The 21,907-nt window shown below is 43.8% G+C and overlaps 4 protein-coding genes across 5 annotated transcripts in view; 2 read left to right on the forward strand and 2 right to left on the reverse strand.

The window, feature by feature from the left end:
* The first annotated feature begins 48 nt into the window (after window positions 1-48).
* LOC131878833 (papilin-like) lies at window positions 49-4,688 on the forward strand. The gene is made up of 3 exons (XM_059224964.1): window positions 49-3,728; window positions 3,789-4,258; window positions 4,317-4,688. Exons 1-3 carry the CDS (start codon window positions 537-539, stop codon window positions 4,516-4,518), a joined length of 3,864 nt encoding a protein of 1,287 aa, XP_059080947.1. The 5' UTR covers window positions 49-536; the 3' UTR covers window positions 4,519-4,688.
* Window positions 4,561-10,668, reverse strand: LOC131878832 (NPC intracellular cholesterol transporter 1-like). The gene is made up of 8 exons (XM_059224963.1): window positions 10,187-10,668; window positions 9,826-10,124; window positions 8,072-8,264; window positions 7,660-8,000; window positions 7,305-7,600; window positions 5,045-7,247; window positions 4,814-4,976; window positions 4,561-4,752 (listed from the first exon to the last, which is right to left on the reverse strand). The coding sequence occupies exons 1-8, from the start codon at window positions 10,617-10,619 to the stop codon at window positions 4,667-4,669; spliced, it is 4,014 nt and encodes a 1,337-aa protein (XP_059080946.1). The 5' UTR covers window positions 10,620-10,668; the 3' UTR covers window positions 4,561-4,666.
* A 712-nt stretch (window positions 10,669-11,380) lies between these two features.
* LOC131878846 (uncharacterized) lies at window positions 11,381-12,906 on the forward strand. The gene is made up of 3 exons (XM_059224978.1): window positions 11,381-11,882; window positions 11,963-12,255; window positions 12,587-12,906. The coding sequence occupies exons 1-3, from the start codon at window positions 11,795-11,797 to the stop codon at window positions 12,866-12,868; spliced, it is 663 nt and encodes a 220-aa protein (XP_059080961.1). The 5' UTR covers window positions 11,381-11,794; the 3' UTR covers window positions 12,869-12,906.
* LOC131878835 (slit homolog 1 protein-like) overlaps window positions 12,890-21,907 on the reverse strand; it is a 20,035-nt gene continuing 11,017 nt past the window's right edge. Inside the window, exons 2-5 of one of the 2 annotated variants that reach the window (XM_059224967.1) lie at window positions 16,604-17,074; window positions 16,352-16,488; window positions 13,679-15,017; window positions 12,890-13,447 (exon numbers count right to left, since the gene is read on the reverse strand). In XM_059224967.1, coding sequence (XP_059080950.1) covers window positions 12,993-13,447; window positions 13,679-15,017; window positions 16,352-16,488; window positions 16,604-17,006 — 2,334 coding nt within the window. In that variant the 5' untranslated portion in view covers window positions 17,007-17,074 and the 3' untranslated portion in view covers window positions 12,890-12,992. Of the gene's footprint in view, window positions 13,448-13,678; window positions 15,018-16,351; window positions 16,489-16,603; window positions 17,169-21,907 lie in introns of those variants that run through there. The other variant, XM_059224966.1, reaches the window with a different exon arrangement.

Here is a 21,907-nt window from a genome sequence, read left to right on the forward strand (position 1 = left end):
ATGATGTTGTTGTTGTGTCTTGCTCACTTTCTGGGCTTGTGCCAAACTCATGGATATTGGAGATGCACTCAGAAGCATGAAATAGGGCGAGGTCATCCTTTCAAAAAAGCTTACCGCGTCCCAATATTAAAGGAAATTGAGTAATCAAGGTGCTTTTGAAATGGAAATTCCCTCCTCTTTTTGCATTCAGTCCAATCTGCACCAATTTCTTTGATGCAACAATTCACCCAAATTGCCTCGTCGCTCAAAAAGTGTGAAAGCAATTCTTTGCGTCGAGATGTCTGTAAGTTAGCTATGTGTTAAAGGTGGAGATGGAACCCTAGAAGAGCACTTCATCTTGCTGAGGGAAATAGAGGTTATTCTGTCATTGCACCGACGGCGAGAACGACAAGAACGACACGACAAGCGGGCGACCCAAAAGTGGAACGACACTTACACAATTTTTTGAATGTGTGAAAGGCGAGCGAAGTGACTAGCCAATATTGTCCATGTGGTGAGACCGAGACCGAGGCAGGGTCATTGCTTTCGGAAGCATCATGAGGGTGAAACCTGTGCATTTGTGGATGATCATAGTCCTGGTGATCAGTGACACGAATTGTCTTAGAATTTTGAGCTCACCATCCGCATCCAGGACGTCAAGTTTGGAACAGAGTGGGCCAAGTGATCCCTACGTTTACGTGCGATTCAAGCGACAAGAGCTGGAATACGATGAAGATCTTGACGAGATCTTCGGTGAGGCCAGTGGTAGTGGACAGATGGAGGGCTCATCTGACAATGATCTCGGATCAGCTGTCCTTGAAAGTTATCAAGGGTCTGTTGAAGAGGACGACATGGCCGTGGATGTGGAATCTGGTTCGGGCGAAATGGTATTGGAAGATCAAATTGAGACCCCTTTGATGCCTGAAAACGTGGAGGACTTGAGTGGATCGGGGTCAGAGTCGCCAAGTGGTCTAGATATAGAACAAAGTGGGTCGGGCAGTGATAATAGTTCAGGCAGTGAAGTACCTTACCTTCCCGACTACTTTGAAGCTCCTTCAGGTTCCGGCGATGATGCTTCATCAGAGCCTATTGAGAGTCTGCTTGCCGATTCCTCAGGAGAACATATTGACACTGGAGAAATTGGGAGCACCTTTCCCGTTGCTGATCGAGCCTCTGGTTTTGGCGATGATGAGGCCTTTGCTTCTGGTGATCTTGAGGATGAGATTGTAACCGAGGGGCCATCTAATTCCTCTTTTGCAAATGCTGAAGGATCTGCTGAAGAGGCCATAAATACTGAAGCATTCGATACTGTAGAGGAGCCACCAAAACCTGAAGTTAGAAGTGATATTGAAACTGAGGAAATGAGCGAAATTGAGGAAAATATGGAGGGATCCGCAACAGGTTCGGAAGTGGAAGAAATTGAAGAAGACATTGACGGTTACAGTGACGGCTCTGAGCAAGGGATTGAAGCGGACATTGATGGTTCCGGTGACGACTCTGAGCGGGGGATTGAAGAAAGCACTGACGGGTCCGGTGAACACTCTGAGCAAGGGATTGAAGCGGACATTGATGGTTCCGGTGACGACTCTGAGCGGGGGATTGAAGAAAGCACTGACGGGTCCGGTGAACACTCTGAGCAAGGGATTGAAGCGGACATTGATGGTTCCGGTGACGACTCTGAGCGGGGGATTGAAGAAAGCACTGACGGGTCCGGTGAACACTCTGAGCAAGGGATTGAAGAGGGCATTGATGGATCCGGTGAAGACTCTGAGCAAAGGGTTGAAGAATCCAGTGAAAATCCTGACAGGAACCGTCCTGAGGAAGGCACTGAAGAGCTTCAAGTTGGAGAAAGTTTTGGATTAGATGATTTGGTCAATGGCACTACTGAAGACGAAAATACAACCTTGGGATCAGGTGAATCATTTGATGAAATAGCTTATGATGTATTCAGTGGTGTGAGTGAAGTGGAGATAGTGGACGAAAATCAAATTGAAAACAATCAAACTAGTTCTCAAGGGATTGTTCCAGAAGAAAATGTTGTGACACAAATTTCGTCCACAATCATTATTGAAAACGAAGATGATGGATCAGGATCAAGGTTCCAATTCAGCATGGAAAGCAATGAAAGCTCAAATGGAAATACGACATTGATTGTCGATGAAGACCTTGAGGAAGTTTTGAATGGAACCATCTTTCAAGAATTCGAGGATTCCATTGCCAATGTCACTTTTAATGACACTTATGAAGACCTCCTTGAAACAGAAGATACAAATGTGCATTTAAATGAGACAATTAACATGGACGCAGAAGATGTTGGCAACGATATGACCGAAGACAACTCAGAGGATGCTAGTCCAGAGTCTATCTTTCCCAAAGTCCTTCCATCTTTGTACGAGACTGAATTTTGTTTAAACCTTACCTTTGGATGTTGCCCCGATCTGAACACTCCAGCTCATGGTCCCAATCAAGAAGGATGCTGTCTGAGTGCCGAGTTTGGCTGTTGTCCAGACAACATTATTCCATCATTAGGGAAAGAAAAAGAGGGTTGCACGTGCATTGAATCTCCCTTCGGATGTTGTCCAGATGGAGAGAGGTCCGCCCTTGGACCACAATTAGCAGGCTGTGGTTGTCAAAACACCCCATACGGTTGCTGTCCAGATGATTACACCCCTGCTCAAGGAGAGGACTACGCAGGGTGCTCTTGTGTCACTTTTGAGCACGGATGCTGTCCTGACGGAACCACCGTGGCACAAGGTCCCAATCTGGAAGGTTGTCCTGGATGTGAAGCATCGGAATATGGGTGCTGCCCGGATGAGTTCACGCCTGCTGATGGTCCTTACAATTTAGGTTGTGAGTGTGCCGGATCCAAGTTTGGATGTTGTCCAGATGGAGTTTCTGAAGCTCTTAATCCAATTGTTCAAGACTTGAACGAAACGAAAAGTGACACAGAAGAGGAAATGGAAACAGAGGACTTTAAAGGATGTGGTGAAATACCAGGAGCTGCCTGCCAACTCGAAAAAGACCCTGGTACTTGTAAAGAAAATTTCACCGTCAAGTGGTTCTTCGATCACGCCTACGGAAGTTGTTCGCGTTTTTGGTGGTCTGGTTGTGGTGGTAACATCAACCGATTTAACAACGAAAATGAGTGCAAGACTCAGTGCATAAAACTCGAGGGAAAAGGTCGATGTTATCTCCCGAAGGTTACTGGTCCTTGCAAGGGATCGCAAAGCTCATGGTACTTTGATATGAAGTGGAATAAGTGCATGCCGTTCTTGTATGGTGGATGCCTGGGCAACTCCAATCGATTCAAATCCAAGGTGGAATGCCAAGAGACATGTTTAAACACCCGAACTGAGGAACTAGATGTCTGTTCACAGCCCAAAGAACCTGGGCCTTGTCGGGGCCTATATCCAAGGTTTTATTACGACCAAAAGCAGGGGTTATGCCAGGCCTTCAATTACACGGGATGTCAAGGAAACAAGAATCGATTTTCAACGATGGAGGCTTGTCAAAACACCTGCCAGCATAAAGCTTTATTGGTTCAGGCCAAGAAAAGCTGCAATCTGCCCAAAATGCAGGGACCTTGTGAGGAAAAGCAAGCAAAGTGGCAATTCAATTCAAAGTCAATGAGTTGCGAACCCTTCTACTACTCTGGATGTGGAGGGAATAACAACCAGTTCGACTCGCTTCAGGAATGCCAGAAATCTTGTCCAAACGCCTTCCCACCAGAACTGGATGTGAAGGCCAAGGTAAGAAGGGAGGCCTTAAACCCTTATGACCCAGACCTAATCCTAATCTGTTTGTTACAGCTTTTGGTGGTTGAAGAAAATCAAGAGGCCTGGCTTCAGATCACGGTAGAGGCCAACCCACCTCCCACAGTCAAATGGTTCTTCAACAAGGAGCCGGTGCTGGTTGACGAGCGCATTAAAAAGAATGCTGATGGATCCCTCAAGATCATGCCTGCTCAAATGAGCAACTCTGGCATTTACACGGTCACAGCCGATAATGGAGTTGGACAGCCAGCAAGGAAACAGATCACACTGAAGGTCCATCCCAGTAAGATGCCAATCCAAGTAGTTGTTCCCAATGAGAACTCTGTATTCAAATTTGGACAAGAAATGCTCCTGAAATGCTTGGTCAAGGGTTATCCAATCCCAATTATCCGCTGGTACAAGAACAACACTCCGTTGCAAAAGTCCGGAAGGATTCACCTCTTGGATGATCACAGCCTCGTGATCGATAATGCCACTCCCATTGATGGAGGCGTTTATACCTGCAGGTAAGACCCACCTGATTTGACATTAATTGGAATGTGACTGAACGCTCCTATGTTTCAGAGCAACCAATAAGTTCGAAACAGTAAAGCAAGATCTGGAGATCAAAGTGGAAAAAGGCGATGTTCCAAAGCAGTGCGTGGATAAACCTCAATTTGCCAATTGCGAGCTCATAGTAAAGGGGGAGTTCTGCGCCAAGAGTAAATACTACGCCGATTTCTGCTGCAAGTCTTGCACCATGGCTGGTCAAATCTCGCCACCCTAGCTACAGAGTCAGTGTTGCTACTTAAAAGACGTTCCGTGCATGAACGGGCTTGTGGAAATTCATTTAATACGAATCTTTTTCAATCGCTACTCTATCCTAATGTCTTGACCTAAATGCAATTTTTGTCGTTAGATTAGATGCATGACAATTAAAACTTCTTGGAAAGATGATCTTGGCGAGGTTCTTGCAGAGCATTGTGTTGTGCAATGGCCTTGGCTCGTTTCAAACTTGGTCCTGAAATATAATGGAACAATGAACGAAGATCCCTCTACAGACAAGTAGGCTCAAATTATACCTAAATAACTGAGAAGAACCGGGAGGAAGATGAGTCCATGAGCAGCTCCAATCAGAACAATCCCAAGGTACATACGGAAAAAGAATATCTTGAAAATTTGGGACTTGGCGAATCCTAGGACAATAATGCCGGCAAATTTGGTTAACGTGATTCCAGACAAAACCTGGAGAAACGGGGAAAAAGTAATGAAGATCTACTCTACTCGGAGAACTATAGTTTGGTTGCTCTTACCGAACTCCCCATATTGGCTAAAGTTGTTTTGCAGCGTTCAATCCGATCAGGATTTCCGTTAATTGAAAAAGACCGAACAGTGTGAGCGCAAAATTCCACCGAGATTCCAATTGTGACCACTAAATTGACCAATGTCACTCCATTCAGTTGAATGTTCCACCAATACATAAGTCCCATCATGTTGATCAAGATCAAGAGAATGATAAGGATTACGATCAGTGAAGACAACAGGTCAAGTCCAAGAAGGATTAATGTGACGATGAACACGGCCAATAGGGACAAGCCCAAAGCTTTGATGGAATCCCTCCACATGGTCAGATATTGCTCATAGTAAACATAGAAAATGGAATAAGCAAACACATCCACTTGTTGGTCTTCATCAAGGTCTTCGTTGACAACCTCAGCAATAGCGTCTGTAAGTTTCCTTGACCAACGCAGGGCCTCTGAGAAATCTGTGGACACCCTTAAGATCGTGTGGAACACCATGAAATTACTGGCAGTGACCTCATAATGCGGAAATCCGTCGTCATCCACTCCAATTTGTTGTAACCGGACACCATCACGGTAAGCTCCTTTGCCAGCAGGGGGACATTTGTCCCCAGGGCTATCGTCCAGGAACCAATGGAGATGTTTTTCGAATTGGAATGGAGTTGGACGGTTGTTGTCAGCCTCCATTGGTTCACAATCTACGCAATCCGTTTCCGGTCCAATTCCACCTGGTCCACTCCTGCTTTGGTAATTTGAATGCCAAGGTAACTCATTGTCGCTGAGATAATTGGATTGACACACCTCCAAAGTGACTTGGTTGTACATGCAACAATCTTTGTTACTGAGCCAAGAGAAGTAATCATCCATCCAGGATTGGGCAGTGCTTGCCACGTAGGTTTTCTCAGAGTTGATACTCCATTGTTTGACCTGAGAGTTCAAGGAATCGGGTTGGGATCCGAACGACCCGGCAATCCGATTCTGCAACACTGGATCAGAGAAATTGAACTTGAGGTCCTTGTTGTCCAATGTGATGTAGAACGGGGGTCCCACCGAGAGATATTTCTTCATGTAGTCGAAATATTTGAGCACGAAAGAGTCATCCGGCATCGAAATTTCTTGATCCAAGCCGACTTCAATCTTGGGTGCCACTGCCAAGGAAGAGCAAAACCAGCCAAAGAACACAATCACCACTAAGGGTCGAATCCAAGTAGAGAGAACAAACGGAGCATAAAACTGCTCAAACAGCCAATACACTACGCCCTTTTTTCTCTTATCTTCATCATTTCCCTTCTTGGAGGCTTTGAAGCAACAAGCAATGTCGAAGCGTTTGCTCTCCTGTCTGTACATATCCAAGGCCAAAAGGCTGACAAAGCAGGAAATCTGCATCAAGAAATCTAGAATGATTGCAAAACCAGCATTCAGTGCAAAGGAATGAACCGCTGGCATATCCAGTAAGGCTCCCAAGAAGAAACACGTGGCCTCAGATAAAGATGATAGCAACATGGAGGGTCCCACTTCACCCACCACACGACCCACGTGCTCAGGCAAGGTTTCCGACTTCAGCCGATCTGTCCTTTGATACGTTTGAACCATGATAAATATGTTATCCACGCCCACGGCCAAGACCAGAAAAGGGATGATCTCGAAAATGATCAATGACGATTCGATCCCTGCAAACCCAAAAATTCCCACCGAAGCTCCGACAGATAAGAGCACGATCACGATTCCGGTGATACCCAAGGTGATCTTGCTCTCCACCATAATGTTCCGGAAGGTGGTAAATTTCCCCAAGGCAAAAGTGATGTACACAAACATGATCACGTAGGATATGACGATGGTGATGATATCTCCTTGGGTCTCTCGAGCCAATTCATCTTCAATAGATCTCTCTGAATTGAATGCAATGCTCATGTACTTGGTGTTTTCGGGGTCTTTTTCCCATTCCTTCATGAAGTCAATGAAGGCTGCTTCCCATTCTCGGGCATTTCGAAGCTTCTTCTGCGATTCGTGGTCTGTGGCGTATAAATCGTAGTTATCCAAAATGATCGACATAACCACGGCCTTTGAGCCTTGATAATTTGCGTTCTGAGGTAAACCACTCACACCCTCTGGAATGAATCCACCCAAGACAAAGAAAGGTTGAACGGGAATACCTCCTTTGGACATGCAAGACAACGGGTTGGTTGGATGACCATCCGTGGGCAAAGCCGGATTTCTGGAACATGATTTATTGATAAAATACAATCTTAAGTTTAATCATGGTTGACTTTACCTGGCACATGTGAGGAAATGATCCAAGTACGTAAGATTCCTATCAGTGTTTTGATTGGGCCGAATGAGCTCAAACTTTTCGAGACTGTCTTGCCAATACGCCCAGACGTTCTGAATATTGCATACGTTGTCTTGCGGAGATAAAGGGGCGTTACAAACATCCTGAAGTTTAAGTCCACTCTCAGTTGTGATCTCTTCAATGTCTTGCTGGAGCTTAAGCAAAGGTTTGAGAAACTTTTCATCATGAAAGACTGGCCCAAAATTCTGTTCGATCCCGTCGGTATCAATATAAGTGAACTAAATAAATAATAAGGGTTAATTTTGACTCATAACTTTGTAGTTACTATGGTGCCAACCTCTTCCAAGTCTTTGGCTGCTGCGATGACTTGAGCCGTTCGATAGAAGGGTCTGAATGTGGAGTCAAAGTATTCCTTGTCACCTCTGGATTTCGATCCTGGAGCAGCCCAAAGTTCCACAGGATCAGTGGTGATCTTCAACCATTGTATTCCAGTGCACAGGATGATGGCAGCGACTAAACCAAATACAATGACCGGAACAGGATAATAGGCGCAGAATGTGCCCCATTTGTTGAAAACACGCTCCATAGACAAACTCAACCAAACGCCCATTTGATCCACTTTGTTCAACTTTGAATCATCTTCTTCCCTTGAGGATCCAATTGAGGATGACTCAGAATCTAGGCAAAATCAGAAGATTGCATCGTCATCATCGATTGATTGGGTCATCTCTTTTATGTTTTCGCATTACCTGAATTGCGTTTCCTCGCTAATTTGTTCGTAACAACCAATGCCAAGAAAATGGCAGTCCCCAAAATAAATATGATAATCATGATAAATGCTATGCCATCCAGTTTTCCCACTTTGAACATCTCCGGAGGGTCTTCAAACTCCACTTGTGTGCAAGAGCTAATACAATCCGTACAGGAACACTCTGGTTTTCCCTAAAAGGCAGAACAATATGGTTCAAACGGTGGAACTTATCTGGGAATTCGATCCCCTTGCTCTCCATGGTGATTATAATTTCTGATGAAGTACCTGCCCAAAAGTCAAGACTTCCAGTTACGTTTTTTTTGTTTTAAGCAACTTTTATTCATATAAACCTGTGGCAGTAGTTAACAGCTGGATATCATGTCACTTGAAGATGTGGATATAAAATTGCATAACTACTTTATCTATTTAGCTGATTCTTACTTAAAACTAGGGACGGGCAAAATGTGCAAAACGGCAAAGCCTTTTTAAGAATAAAGTGTTCACAAAATAAGCCTTAAGGGTGCAAAAAAGCCAATAAAGGGTCACAAAAGGTGCAATTAATATAAAAAAGGTAATACGAATTTCAAAAGTGACCTCTTAAAACAAAATTTTGTCTTAATTTTGTACCAAATTGACATAACTTTTTTTGATAAGATCAAAGAATCCCTTTCCTTGCTGTTTTTTTTTCTTCTTTTTTTCCAGAAGTAGATGTGCACCATTGATCTAAATTTAGTTACTAAGAAATCCTCATAACATATATCAATAATTGTATAAATTACTGAATTGAGTTCTTATCAAATTTAGGCTTGTGGTGAACAGTAGTAACTCTCTCGCAGATAGTTGATGGAACTGTCAAAACTGTGGAAGGACCCCAAGATGTAAAAGTCGCAATTGAGACCGCACCCTTGTATTAAAAGTCCTAGACTGATTTGATTGCAATAAACTTAAACTATTATCCAAAAAACATTCTAGAAGAGGATTATCAAAAGCGGAAAACAACCTATGAATCATTGCAAGGCTGTTCAGATATTTTGGGGCAAGATTCGAGTAGTTGGTTTTAACTCGCATTATTTCCTTGCTAAAAACCCTTGCAGAAACATTATGATGTGTGAACTTCTCCCAAGTTTCGAGTTACAGTCGGGCATACGCATATTGGTTCTTGAATAATAAAATGACATCATAAACTTTGCGTTTATCTTGTGTAGACCGGAACAAGTAAGACGACATTCATTGAAACCTCTGATTGGATGTTCGGTGATGCATTTTTATTATATTGGCTCGCAATAATGTCACTTATTTCTTCCTTCTGTATGATAACATTTATTAGATAAGAATTGCAGGAACTCTAATCCCAATTTTCAATATGGTCGGTCAGGGCGTTCGCTGACGAGTAACAAGACAACTGCTATTTGGGATTGTCTTTTTACTAGCGCTAGTTATTCAAAGCAAAATTGACACCACAATGGTATAAAAATACGATTTTAATATGTCAAGGTTGTAAATTAAAACAATGGCTTTATGTTGTATGTCCTAAATTACCCCAAATTTACAAAAACCGGTTGATCATAAAAAAGACACTAAATTTTACATGATTTGGTGGCTTGTCCAAGAAATTTCAAACGCTTTTTCTTTAATTAGAACGTAGCAAAGTGCTCAGATACGAACAAAATGAACTGTGTTGAAGTCTTCAGGATGCCTTTCAGTTTATTTGAAAATTTGAATTTCCAGACGTATGATTAATCCAAGACTTACCATGCTCGATTCATTGCAAGGAACCACAGATGGGTTATGCGGGATGAATCCGCCCACCTCGTCCTCTTCGGAAATATTGAACAAGATATCAAACGGAGAGTATCCATTGCTCGTACTACCCATGTATTCAAACCATCGCTCAGGGTTGCATTTCTCAGCTCCCCACGTTCCACACAGGAGTGCCATAGCTGGTCCACTCGTCGATGGATTGGTGACTCCTTTACAAGACTCGTAGCTTTTCTCGTTATAGCTCTTGGAGATGTAATAAACCAGTTGTGACACGAGTTCCACACTCGTTCCTGGAACACAAAAATGTGACGCATACTGTCCAATAACCAAACTCTTCTCTGGTCGCACCTACCATTTTCGAATTGTTCCACGACCTTCTCCGTCACATTGATGAACTTGCTCTGATCGGGTCGACAAGTGAGGTCGCAAAAATTCTTCCGGAAATTATCCAAGCACGACGGACATCGATCCAGAACGGACTCGGGAAGCACGAAATTGGTCACGACATCATCGATTTGTCTTGGTGAGCAGCAAACGTTCCAGCCTTCTTCGGGTGGACCCAGTTCTTCGGCGAAATGAGGACAAGCTCCAAGAAGCTTATCCATCGTCTCTCCAGGTTCCAAACGTCGGGCGGGTTTGTCATCGTAGTAGGGCAAGAAGCGTTGCTCGTTGGGGAAATTGGGATTGATGAAGGGTGATGTGTCCCACCAAATGCAATGGTGGTCATCTTGGGCCCACGTAAAAGATGCCAAGATGATGGTAAGAACCGTGGCTCGCAAGATCATGGTGGCTTGTCAAGTCTAAGGTCACCGACTGACAGACTTTGAGAGGATTCTTATCACTGTGTTTAAACATTGCATAAATAAGTAATATCTTTCATGTTTCATGAACACGTGTGGATATGAGTTTGTGAGTTTTTGATCCTGCTTTTAAGCTCGACTAGACAGTTTGGGTAATGAAGAGAATGGGCTGACAACAATCGATTGTTATAAAGAGTTCAATGAACGTAATCTAAAGAGCATTTGAATAGTCTGTTCGTGACAGGTATCATAAATCGATTATCTTATCTCGAATTACTTGTGTTTTAGTTTGAACACCTGTGAATTTTTGTGTTGATATATAAAAACAAGTTGTTCGTAACTCCGATTAATCAAGCATTAATAAGCCAATCACAGTACGAATCCCATATTGCTTTGTTCCAATAATGGAGAGAGACTACAGCGAGGTTGCGAGATTCAAAAAAATCTCCTGCGCCGGGTCTTATTCCAAAATTGTTCGTGCTTATGGATCAAGCAAAGTTTAATGACTGTTCGAGCAAATCAAAGAAATAAGTATGAAATGGATCAACATTGGACTACTGTGAATAGCTGATTGGAAAGTTCCTAACAGATTTGGCGTTTATGGGCAATATTATTTTTTTGATTGAAAGGAACAAATTTCAAAAGTCAATTCCACTTTTCACTGAAAAAAGGATCAGAAGATTTTTTGAATATTTATAAACTCCACTTTTCTCTAAGAACCAAGTATTATGACAACATGGCAACATCTGATATCAAATGTGTCTTTGAGAATGATAACGAGCGTCCTGTCCTTCACTTTTGAAGGACTGAAGTCTCATTAAGTCATTATCATCATGGGAACTGACCAAACGGTCAAGAACGTCGCGTTTTTTACTTCAATAACCCTGCTTATTCTCCCGGTTATCAAAAGTGAAGTTCTGGTGGTTGTGGGTGGTTGGAATGGCAGACTCTTACAAAACACAGAAGTCCTCGATTTGTCTGAACAATCTCGGGTATGCCAAGATCTAAGTCCCTTCCCAGTTCCACTTAAACGGTCCGTGGGTCAAACCATCAACGGATAGCCTTGGGTATGCGGAGGTCAAAATGAGGATGGAGACATTTTGGACACGTGTTACAAGTACAATTTAGTCAGCCGTTCGTGGAACCTCGTGCATGGTGGTATGAATATACCTCGGCAATACTCATCGGCAACCCTGAGTCCCAATGGAACTTGGATTGTAGCAGGTGGAGAGGACTACCTCCGCAAATGTAACTCATCTGCAATTCATCTAATTAGGTTAAACATGAAGTATTGTTTAAATATTGAATATATTCAAATCCTGTTATAGTTCGCCGTGAAGACAACTTGGGATTCTTAGATTCCACAGAGCTGCTGCGTGACCAAGCTTTTGACATCGGTCCAGTCTTGCCAGGCATGATGAGAAGTCATTGCCTCACGTGGATCAACAATACGCACTTGTTTCTCACCGGGGGAATGGTTCCATCGCCGGGGAAAAGTAACAGGGCTTACCTCTTGGATACCACATTGTATCCATTAGCTTGGCAACCCGTGGCATCAATGCAAAATACTCGATACAGTCACACTTGTCAGGTGGTGGGACGAGATCGAAAACAGATTGTGGTGAGAGCTGATCAAGTTCCTCATTGTGTGTATAATCAATGATGAGGTTCGGGATTCTTGCCAACCGACAGAAAAATGCTTTTGGTTTGTTTTTTAAAAGAGAGCTTTGATAATAGGTTGCCTTTTACAATAAAATTATTGCAGATGAAAATGATAGTTCGATTTAGGGCTGCAGACAAAGCCTTGACTTGAAATTTATTGAAAAAAAACTCAAACTTTTATCAGTCGGACCAAAAATGATTTTAAGGCATATGGTTGAAATGGTGCGCTCCTCAACCTAGAGACATGAACCTTTAATGTGAACTTATATTCCCTTTCCTTTTCCGATTAGATAACGTCGGGTTTTGGCGGTGGTTCTTTGGTTGAGGTCTTTGACTTGGATAGTGGAACATGGTCCACGGGACCGGAACTACCCACCACCATCAACTGGTATCCTGGCAGTGTGCCTTATCGGGACAGTTTCCTCTTGATTGGAGGATACAACTATGAATATATGAATCAACTCCTTTGGCTAGATCCCAGTAGTTTTTCGTGGACCAAGCTAAACCAGACCCTAAAAACGCGTCGAAATATGTTTGCCACCATGTTGGTCGACGACTCTTATTGTTTATAATAAATATGATATTATCACTACTAACGTTTCTTGCACGGGTTTCTAACTGATTGTATTCATGGAAAGGGATTATTGTACTTTGTGGTTGAAAAGTGGTCACAAATCTACTTGAGCGTGAATGAGTTCAATGATTTCGATAATGGTTGGTTGTCCACGTCTGATGGGCGAAGGAATCGCTTTGCGAGGATCTCGTATTGCCTGTGTTGAAACTTGAGCTCGATGAGTCTGGAAGTGGGTCCAAATGAGACAGATTCACTTCGTCATTCATAGCGAAATGATGCGTAGGAGGAAAGTATTCACTAGACGATGGATTGAGACGTTGAAGCGTGGATCCAGCGAAGAACTCAAAGTCCCCCGAAGCTTGGTAAACCCCGCTGGAATCTCGAGATTTATTGGAGAGAAACGGTGGGATCCCTCGGGTGGAAGGCAATGGAATGTGGAGACTCGTGAACGTATATCGCTTGGAAGAACTACTACTACTTGATGGGGTGCGGCGAGTCTTTCGGTACATTGAAGATGAAGATGAGGAGGACATCCCGCGGTGGGTTCCAGGTGGGAGGAAGCCTCCGGTGGAAGATTCTGAAATGAAAAGAGAGTTGGAACCAAAATCAAGGCCAGCCATAATTTGTATGTTCGTTTCCGGAAAGCATTTACGAAAAGGAATACCCTTTTGTGAACACTCTAACCGAAAACGTGCGCCCATTATAGTGTCCATTCGATTTTGGCTTGAGAAATAGTGGGCTCGTCGATCGTGTGATATGGGAGGCGAAAGGAAGCCAGTGATAAATGGAGGTCCATTATTTTCATTACCTTTATCACAGCAGATGCAGTTCATGGTTCTTGGCACGGAGCTCGAGGGTGGTGTGGTGGGTTGGTTGTTAAGGCACACTTGATGAGATTCGGATCTTCTGGCACCTCCAGTGGTATCCCCCACACCCATTCGAAACAAATGAATCCTGGGTGGACAAGAAGTCCGGTCCGGTCTGCAATGCACCAAAATCAACACTCCCAAGGCTGTCAGGGTGGCAGACATCACACAAACACTGATAAGAAGGAATTGAAAGTCCGAAGGCAGCACCGACGACGACGACGAGTAAGGTCGTCGTCGTTGTCCTTTAGGTGACAAGGCCTGATGGTTAGTGGTTTGAGAGTCTTGGGTGTCGTTACCGCTGGGGGCTTGACTGTCCTCCACGAGAGGATAATCATGATAGTCTTCGCTCGGATCCCCGACTTCTTCCTCTTCCTCCTCACATTTCAATTGGGAGGAATGTTCCACTTTCGACAGGGACAGCTGGAACAGTCTCTTGGGACTGGAACACATCACTGTGCTTCCGTTGGAAGGGAGGGAAGTGCGAAGAAATTGGTGAAGCCAGATAAGGTGACAATCACAATGTATAAAATTGTGGGAAAGGTCCAAGGTTCCTAGGGACGATTGAGCTAGGCCGGGAAGAGGAACAGAACCTATGGGTTTCCATTTCATGTTCCACATGATCACCTTGATGAGACGAGGGCTCGAGGCATTTCGAGGTAGGTGCTTGTTATCCCTCGAAAGACGGAAGGCATTCGGTTGAATTGAACGTAGATGGGTGCATCCACTCAAGTCGAGTTGTTCCAATTTCTGGTTGGTCCCGAAGGCTTCAGATTCGATCTTGAATAAGGCCGGGCTGTGGCTCAGATCCAAGTGTTTTAAGTTATTCAAGCCTTCCCACATTTGCCTGCCTGCGGCTGGGAGAAAGTTTCCTCCTATTTTGAGACTCTCCAGAAGTGTCAGAGTGGAAAGAGCCGTCTTGGTGGAATCGATAGTCAAGTCAATTGAATTATTGGAAACATCCAAAACCTTCAAGTGGCGTCCCAAATTTTTCGCCAACATTCCCAAAGCCGAGCTTGACAAATTGGCACTTTCCACAAAGAGAGTCTCGAGCTCGGATGGAGCACCTTGTTTCTTAAAAGCCCTCTCATTCAGAGAGGCCAAATCGTTGTTGCCCAAGTGAAGGCTCCTCAATCGAGGGAACACCGAGTTCCATATTTGGCTTGGCAAGGTTGTAACCTGATTGTGGCCCAAATTGAGAGATAGGAGGTGTTCCGAGCCTTCAAAGACATTAGACCCAATGGTTTGAATGGTGTTCCAGGACAGATCTAAGTGCTCGAGCTGAAAAATGAGACAGTTTCACAAGAGTTATGGCGTCAAACTTTCCTCTCGATCCCATCCTCATAAACAAGCTTATGAAGGGTCTAATCCAGAATCCCGAGAAATATTGTGGTCGCTCTAAATTGTCGCTCATTTCGGTTAGATTGTTCACCCCAACTCAGCGAGAGGTGCTGATCCATTTTTCTACTGCAGTGAAAAGACATTTGCTAATGAAATTCGAGCTATGTCAGTGCGTTGCATTAACAATAACTATGTGCAAATTCCATTTTTCTTCGCAAATACCCTATAGATTGATTGATGGTGTGACCAAATATTTGATAAATCATGAATTACCGAGAATCTCATTCGCTTGTGTCGGTTGATAAGCCTGATTACTATTAGCCGAGGTTTAATTGTCTTTCGTGCAGTCTATTAGTTATCATTTGAACGATGTCTTTTTTTGTATTCAAAAATATATTTGATGCAGAACTCACGTCTTCCAGTCGTAGTACAAAGGTTAAAACACAATCTATTTTTATCCCTTATTCCGAGGTTGGTTGGTTCAAATCCCCGCACCATAAACTACATTATAGGATTAATTTGCAGTGGTTGTCAGCATGGTTGACCTATAAAACGACCAAGCGAACTTGCAGCCATTCCCAAGGGTGAGATAATGATAAATACCTCAATGTAATTATTCTTAGACCCAATTTTAAATCTGCATGCTGACTCTGGAGCAAAAAGCAAAAGAAACAACTAAACAACTACAATTATTGTAAGTTACTTTGCTTGATTTTGTGAAGTGTATCATATCTCTTCCGATGCCAGTTTTTGCCAGTTTTTTATAACCTTCCGTTTTAAGAACTGCACGTGCTTATTTTGCGTCTCTACGCTAAAATGATCAGCGGCGCCCCCATTCTAAGTCGCTATTTCTGACTGCTCTATCACACTAACTAAATGGAATGGAGCTTTTTGTGCCAAATTGCAACAATTCAAGAGGGTTTTGAAGAGCCATCAAGACCAAGTTGGAACTCATTATGGAACCAGTGGCAAAATTAAGGGCTTCCAGAAGTTTCAAATAAACAAAATACACGAGGATTCGTAAAACGGAGAGCTTGGAACGTTGCCAAAAGAGGGGGAATGCATTTTCTCCTCATCATTTCTTCCCAACCCCAGCCTTCATTCCATCCTTTTCTGGGGAACAAGGTCCGAAGTGCACGAAAATGCACCATTCAGTCGAAACTCTTAAACATTTTATCCTCCGTGGAACTCCCTTTGGTTAACAGATACATACTATACTTCACAAGGACAGGAAAGGCATCAAAGGAAGCCTTTTGGTCCCGGATGACACTTACCTGGATCAAGTGGACGAAGGTTGAATTGGGAAGGGTCGAGATGTTGTTGTGTCTCAAATTAAGAACCTTCAGGGATCTTAAACCAAAGAAGGCGTTCGCTGAAACATTCTTGACTTGGTTGGACTCCAAATTGAGCGCTGTAATAGATTTGAAAAAAAAAAAGAAAATTTTGAAACCATTGCAAAAAACCTGCCTTCTTCGTCCTTTGAAAGAGGAAGCTCTTTGTGTCCCTACTCTCGTCCCACAACTTACTGGCCAGCCTTTTTTGTGAGGAGAAGCATCGATCTGGCAAAGCGCTGATCAGATTGAATCCGAAATTGACTCTTTTGAGCTGGCCATAGAATTGAAAAGAGGCATCCACTGTCCTTATCTGGTTGCCTTCCAGGTCCAAATCCTCAATCATCGGGTTCAGGGTGATGGGAATGACTTCGAGGTGAGCAGTGGACTTGCACTCCACTGTCCTTAGGATGTCGTCACACTGACAGGATTGGGGACAGTAGCCGTGGACCTCATGGAGGCCGGAAGATAAGATTGTGCAAAAGCAGGCAAAAATGATGATGTCACGGGTGCCAAAAGACATCTCACATCCTCCTCCTTCTCCTCCTCCTCCTCCTTCTCGTCCTCGTCGGCTTCTCCTCTCACTTAAGAACGACATCTTTTGAAGAAGACCAGCGGCACAAATGAGACCTTCATTCCCCAAGCGAAACAGGGGAATCCGGCACTCTGTGAATAATAGAAAAGAAGCGGGACGTGAGGAGCGACATGTCAGTGTATTTTTAACATAATAATGCATGGACAGGCCTCCTCATTCACAGGGCTCTCTCTCTCAACAAGAGAGGCCCACAAAGAAATGTCCAATTAACTAGGGACGACCATGTGCCTTTGTGAGTTCATCAAGATCCTTGGAGGGAAAAAGTGAACCTTTCTTCTTGTTCTCCCCAACAAGATCTCCAAATGCCGAGATATATCTTGACTCTATGTAGAGGGCTTGTCGTTGATAAGCGACCAAATACAGAAAACCCTATTCATGTGCTGGCAGCAATCTGCCATGTACAGTACGTTAATGAGGTTTGAGAATGAAACAAGTGATGCGGAGGTCGTACTATGTAAATACAAAGGAAATGGGCCACTCTGGGTCACATTTCCGGTCCCGAGAAAAGTATTCTTGAACCTTTTAGACGAGTGTTTCGTTGTAAATGTGAGAGGATTGATGATAAACAACGAGAAGCTCCATGACCGATTTGGGTCTCCTCCAAGGATTGACGTACACTTTTATGGAGAAAATGAGTGGTGAGTCCCTTGTATTAGTGGCTTAATAGTTAATCATTCTAGTGCTTCACATGGCTTGAATGGAACAAAAATCTTCCTTTTGAGGACAGAATTAATGCGTTCTTTTGATGCCCTTGAGAGGAGATTATGCCGGAATTATCATGGAGCTTCCTTCGCTGGGTTTGGAACTTGGAGCAGACGCATCAATAAAGAATGTCACTCGGTGGATGCATTTGTTCTATGGCTGGAGTGACTGACACTGATGCGATTCTGCCACGAACTGACGAGTCTGTCAGAAAAGCCATTCAAATTAGCTTGGAATTGAAACATCCTGCAGACTCTGCTCACTCAGAGGAATGAAAACACCTTTGGGGAAAGTTGTTTTGTTCTGGATAATTCGTTGATTGATCATTGATCCACTGATTGCTCGCTTCATGTGTCCCAAATTGTAGCGTATTGTGACACATGGATGGGAGCTCGATCTCTCGATCATCCACCATTATTTCCTCCCCTTTCTTTCCGAATTTCGGGTGGGTAACCCTACTTCTTCCTCTCATACACTCTTAAGAGTAGTGCATGCGTCCACAGAAAGTTTTTAAATCCCTTCTTCCACTTCTCCTCGTCGTCCCAGTCTGAATAGGGCTTTCAAGTGGGTTTCCTACCTCCATGGCCCAATCACAGAGAAATATAGAGCGAAGCGAGATCAATTAACAATCAAGCTATCAAACCTGACAATGTTTGAAAAATGATTCAGGAGAGAAACACGTCAAATTATCTTTCATGGTTATTTCATTGGGGGTAAAAATCAATGATTTAATTTTTATGCCTCTTTACGTTGCACAATTAACTTCAATTTCGCAGATAAATGGTTTGTAATGAAGGCGGGATTGATCTTACATTTAACTATGAACAAAATGTGGAGTGGCCTTGCGAGGCTTTTGACTTTGGCTCAGCCCAACAGAAACTTTTGTATCTACTCTTTGAGCCTTCTGTGGTTTGGTTTTGGAGGGTTTGCGACGTGAACCACCACCCTCATATTGGGTCGGTATGAATTGGCCTGGAAATTGAAAGAACTTTTGTCTGCCATGGAACTTGAGTACGAGATAAAGGAGAAAGTTCCATCTTGATAGGGAGAGAAAAATGTCGTTTGTATCGAGTTTTAACAGAGCAATTGAACAAGTTCCTCGCAATTCTTCCTACATCCTTCTACACACCACTGACAAAGCAGACATGCCCACACGAGAGGAATTCCATTTCATTTATACATGATCAAAATGCCTTTGGGACGCTCGAAAACATCCAATACCATTACATTTCCAACTAATACTCACGACCGCCATCAAGCCTGCAAACTCACAGGGATCATCAGCCAATGAAATCAGATTATACCCCACTTAAATGCCTTTTCGAAAGTGCTTAACGGAGGCTCTGAGCCCTATACCCTATATTGATATCAAGATCCGTTCCTACTCCTGCACTGGGAAAATGTGGTCCAATAACCTCCAAATGGGAACCTCTATATTCAGATCATGCCCCGATGGATCGAGAGATGGAACATCGAACCCAACCCATTCAAGGGGTCGATAGGGTGATCCAATACAAAGAAAGACTCGGCTTTTCGTCCTTCGATAAGATTCGCTATTTGCTCCACAACGATGTATGTTTTTCTAGTGTAAGAGCATCGACTGAGGGAACAGAGAAAAGGATCTCGAGCAGGAAACGAAACGTTCCAACGGAGCAAAAGAGAGGCAAAAAGTGTCGTCGTAAATCAGAACACACCCGACGGACTCGAGATACTCGAGAGTTGGACATAAGAAGCACCAAGAGGGCACTCACTACAGGGTGATCAAAATCGATACCATTCCCTCGTGATGCAGAATGCCCAGGAACCACCCGGAGAACAACGGCATTGAGTTGCATACATTTTTGCATCGAAGACGCATGGGGGAAATTAGGGGAGTGAATGGGATTACAACTTCCTTGTATGATGCATAGATGGGATATTTAGTAATTTTGAATCCAAACATTTTCCGAAAACCGAAGGACGATTTGAGAATCCCATTTCTTTCAAACACCCAGTTCTGGTTCATGCAATTGGCCGGGCCCAAAAAGTCTTAGTGGCGACACTGGATTATGCTTCTCACAAATCAGAGAGAGAGAGATAAATGATTTAGCAATTGTGGCAATATTGGAACGCTCCATTGAATGGCAAGCTTCATGGAACTTTTCCGCCCCAAAAGTTTTCCCTCAGGACTGGATGAAAATTCTCTGTGGCGAGAATGGATTATCAAAATCCTTACTTAAGTTTGATTAAAGCCAAGTGGATCCGATCTACTCGGTGGAAAAGCAAGCCAAGTAGAATGAGCAAGCCAAGATCAAGGATGAAAGTGGAACATATATCCTTGTGGGTGGAAAACGTCTGAAGAAAGAGAGACCAAGAGAGTGAGTGAGACGGCGAAAGTGTGTTTTTGCCCTTTTGATGGATCTTTAAAATGGATGGCAGTTGGCAATGCCAGAAACAGACACCATTTTTGTTACTTGCAACACCAGAGAAATGCTGCTTCTTTATCTTCATGGTCGCTTTGCCAAGAAGCGTGGTCCAAACATGTTCCAATTTCTGACATCATGAGGCAGAACCCTCTGGTGTTCCTTGCAGTACGTGAACATGTCCCACAGAGGGTCTGAAAGGGTTGCTGGGTGTTTCCTTTAAATACGTGCAGAATATGGAACGACAAAAAAGGAGACCCACACAAGGGCGTCCCTTTCAAGCTGAAGGGATCGTGGCTTGGACACTTTCTTTCCTCTCAGAGGAAATGATCCCATTCCCGCCTTCTTCAAGTGTTCCATTTTCAGGCCAATGAACACCCTCGGTCTTTTCCACCCCGTGATCATTGAAGCAGCCCTCCCATCATTTTGGGGAGGCAACGAGATTCGCTCCCTTGGGTCACAAATAAGCGTTCCACACTGTTGAGACGTCGGAGGGTCCCACTAATGGAACATTGTCCCTCGTGATTGAAAGCATCTTTGGCTGAGCATGACCGATCTCTCCGTCTAATTGGGCGGAAAAAGCCTCTATATGCTGTCATCGGCCCATCCCTATCCGAGTCTCGGGTTCCATTTACATAAGATCAATCTCTGGGCAACTTCAAAGCTTGACGACTAATTTTCAACCCTTAGCGGTGGCTGAAGGAGACACAAGAGGAGGCCCTGTTTCGAAGAAGTTCTTTAGAAGTTGGAAGACAAATGACATGATTTCCCATTCCCGCGGCTCTAGCGAGTAAACAAGAATGGAACAATGGAACCGAGGACGCCAGCCCGCATGAATGAGCTAAGAGAAACATAAAGACACCGAGAGTCTCAGAGAGTCTCAAAGAGCAAAGGAGAGTAAAGCTCAAAGCACAGCAAATCCTTGAGCCTTCTCCGACCTGGCACAGAACATGCTACTAATTTTCGGGGCTAAGCCTTAGTCATCCGTTCTTATCTGGAACATCTTCCCTCAGGACATATTATTCATCAGGTCCAACCAATGTTCCTTAATTACCAAGCAGCACTAACCAGTTTCAGGAAACTCGCAGTATCTTCCATGAGAGAAGATGCGCATTATAGATATTATTGAAAGGGCAAATCTTAGAAGTAGTTTCCAAACTTAATCCTCGGAAGCTCTCCGAAATCCAACGTCTTTTTCCCCAGAGAACCTAACCCCAAGCCACATTAAGAGCTTCTTCTTCTTCCTCAACGCAGTATCCGCGGCATTCTCACAACAAGGATCAGGCTTGTTGCATTGTATTCCTTTCCTTGACGTCAATCCTCGGCATATTTTCCCATGCACTCGAAATGAATGGATGATTTTCTTGTGAGTGGCCTTCCAATCCGAGATCCACCCATCAGCCTCGCCCGTCTCCTCCTTCACAATCGTTCGAGTTCCCAGTTCCAACTATAACTATGCATGGGCATGATACAGTGTATACGTACGTACAAGAGCAGTATTAGCCCGAGAAACACTCTTGGTTCAGACATAGCCGAGCCTTAACCGGTTAGCCCGTTTGCCTTCGGAGAGCCCAATGAAAGGTCGTTAAGTCATTTTCACCCATGTTAATGCGTGCCAGAGCCTAGTGAGACGCTTCTCGAGGATGAGTCCGAAATGAGAGTAAGGAAAGGCTCGGAGTGAACTAGAGCATAAAATACAAACAGTCCCAACTCTCACACGCACTCGTTCCCACATCGGACTGCTCGTTTCTGACGCAGTATCTGTCCCTAACCTCCATCTCTTGGGAACAAATTTCAAAG

The sequence above is a fragment of the Tigriopus californicus genome, chromosome 4 (genome assembly GCF_007210705.1).
Source record: "Tigriopus californicus strain San Diego chromosome 4, Tcal_SD_v2.1, whole genome shotgun sequence".
Lineage (NCBI taxonomy): Eukaryota > Metazoa > Arthropoda > Copepoda > Harpacticoida > Harpacticidae > Tigriopus > Tigriopus californicus.

Coding starts and splice junctions, on each gene's coding strand:
- LOC131878833 (XM_059224964.1), top strand. CDS start 537: ATGAGGGTGAAACCTGTGCATTTGTGGATGATCATAGTCCTGGTGATC. Junction 3,729..3,788: donor AACTGGATGTGAAGGCCAAG/GTAAGAAGGGAG, acceptor TGTTTGTTACAG/CTTTTGGTGGTTGAAGAAAA. Junction 4,259..4,316: donor GGAGGCGTTTATACCTGCAG/GTAAGACCCACC, acceptor CCTATGTTTCAG/AGCAACCAATAAGTTCGAAA.
- LOC131878832 (XM_059224963.1), bottom strand. CDS start 10,619: ATGATCTTGCGAGCCACGGTTCTTACCATCATCTTGGCATCTTTTACG. Junction 8,265..9,825: donor CTTGCAATGAATCGAGCATG/GTAAGTCTTGGA, acceptor TCTGCCTTTTAG/GGAAAACCAGAGTGTTCCTG. Junction 7,248..7,304: donor CATTTCCTCACATGTGCCAG/GTAAAGTCAACC, acceptor ATCATGTTCCAG/AAATCCGGCTTTGCCCACGG.
- LOC131878846 (XM_059224978.1), top strand. CDS start 11,795: ATGAATATACCTCGGCAATACTCATCGGCAACCCTGAGTCCCAATGGA. Junction 11,883..11,962: donor AGAGGACTACCTCCGCAAAT/GTAACTCATCTG, acceptor ATCCTGTTATAG/TTCGCCGTGAAGACAACTTG. Junction 12,256..12,586: donor GAGATCGAAAACAGATTGTG/GTGAGAGCTGAT, acceptor TTTTCCGATTAG/ATAACGTCGGGTTTTGGCGG.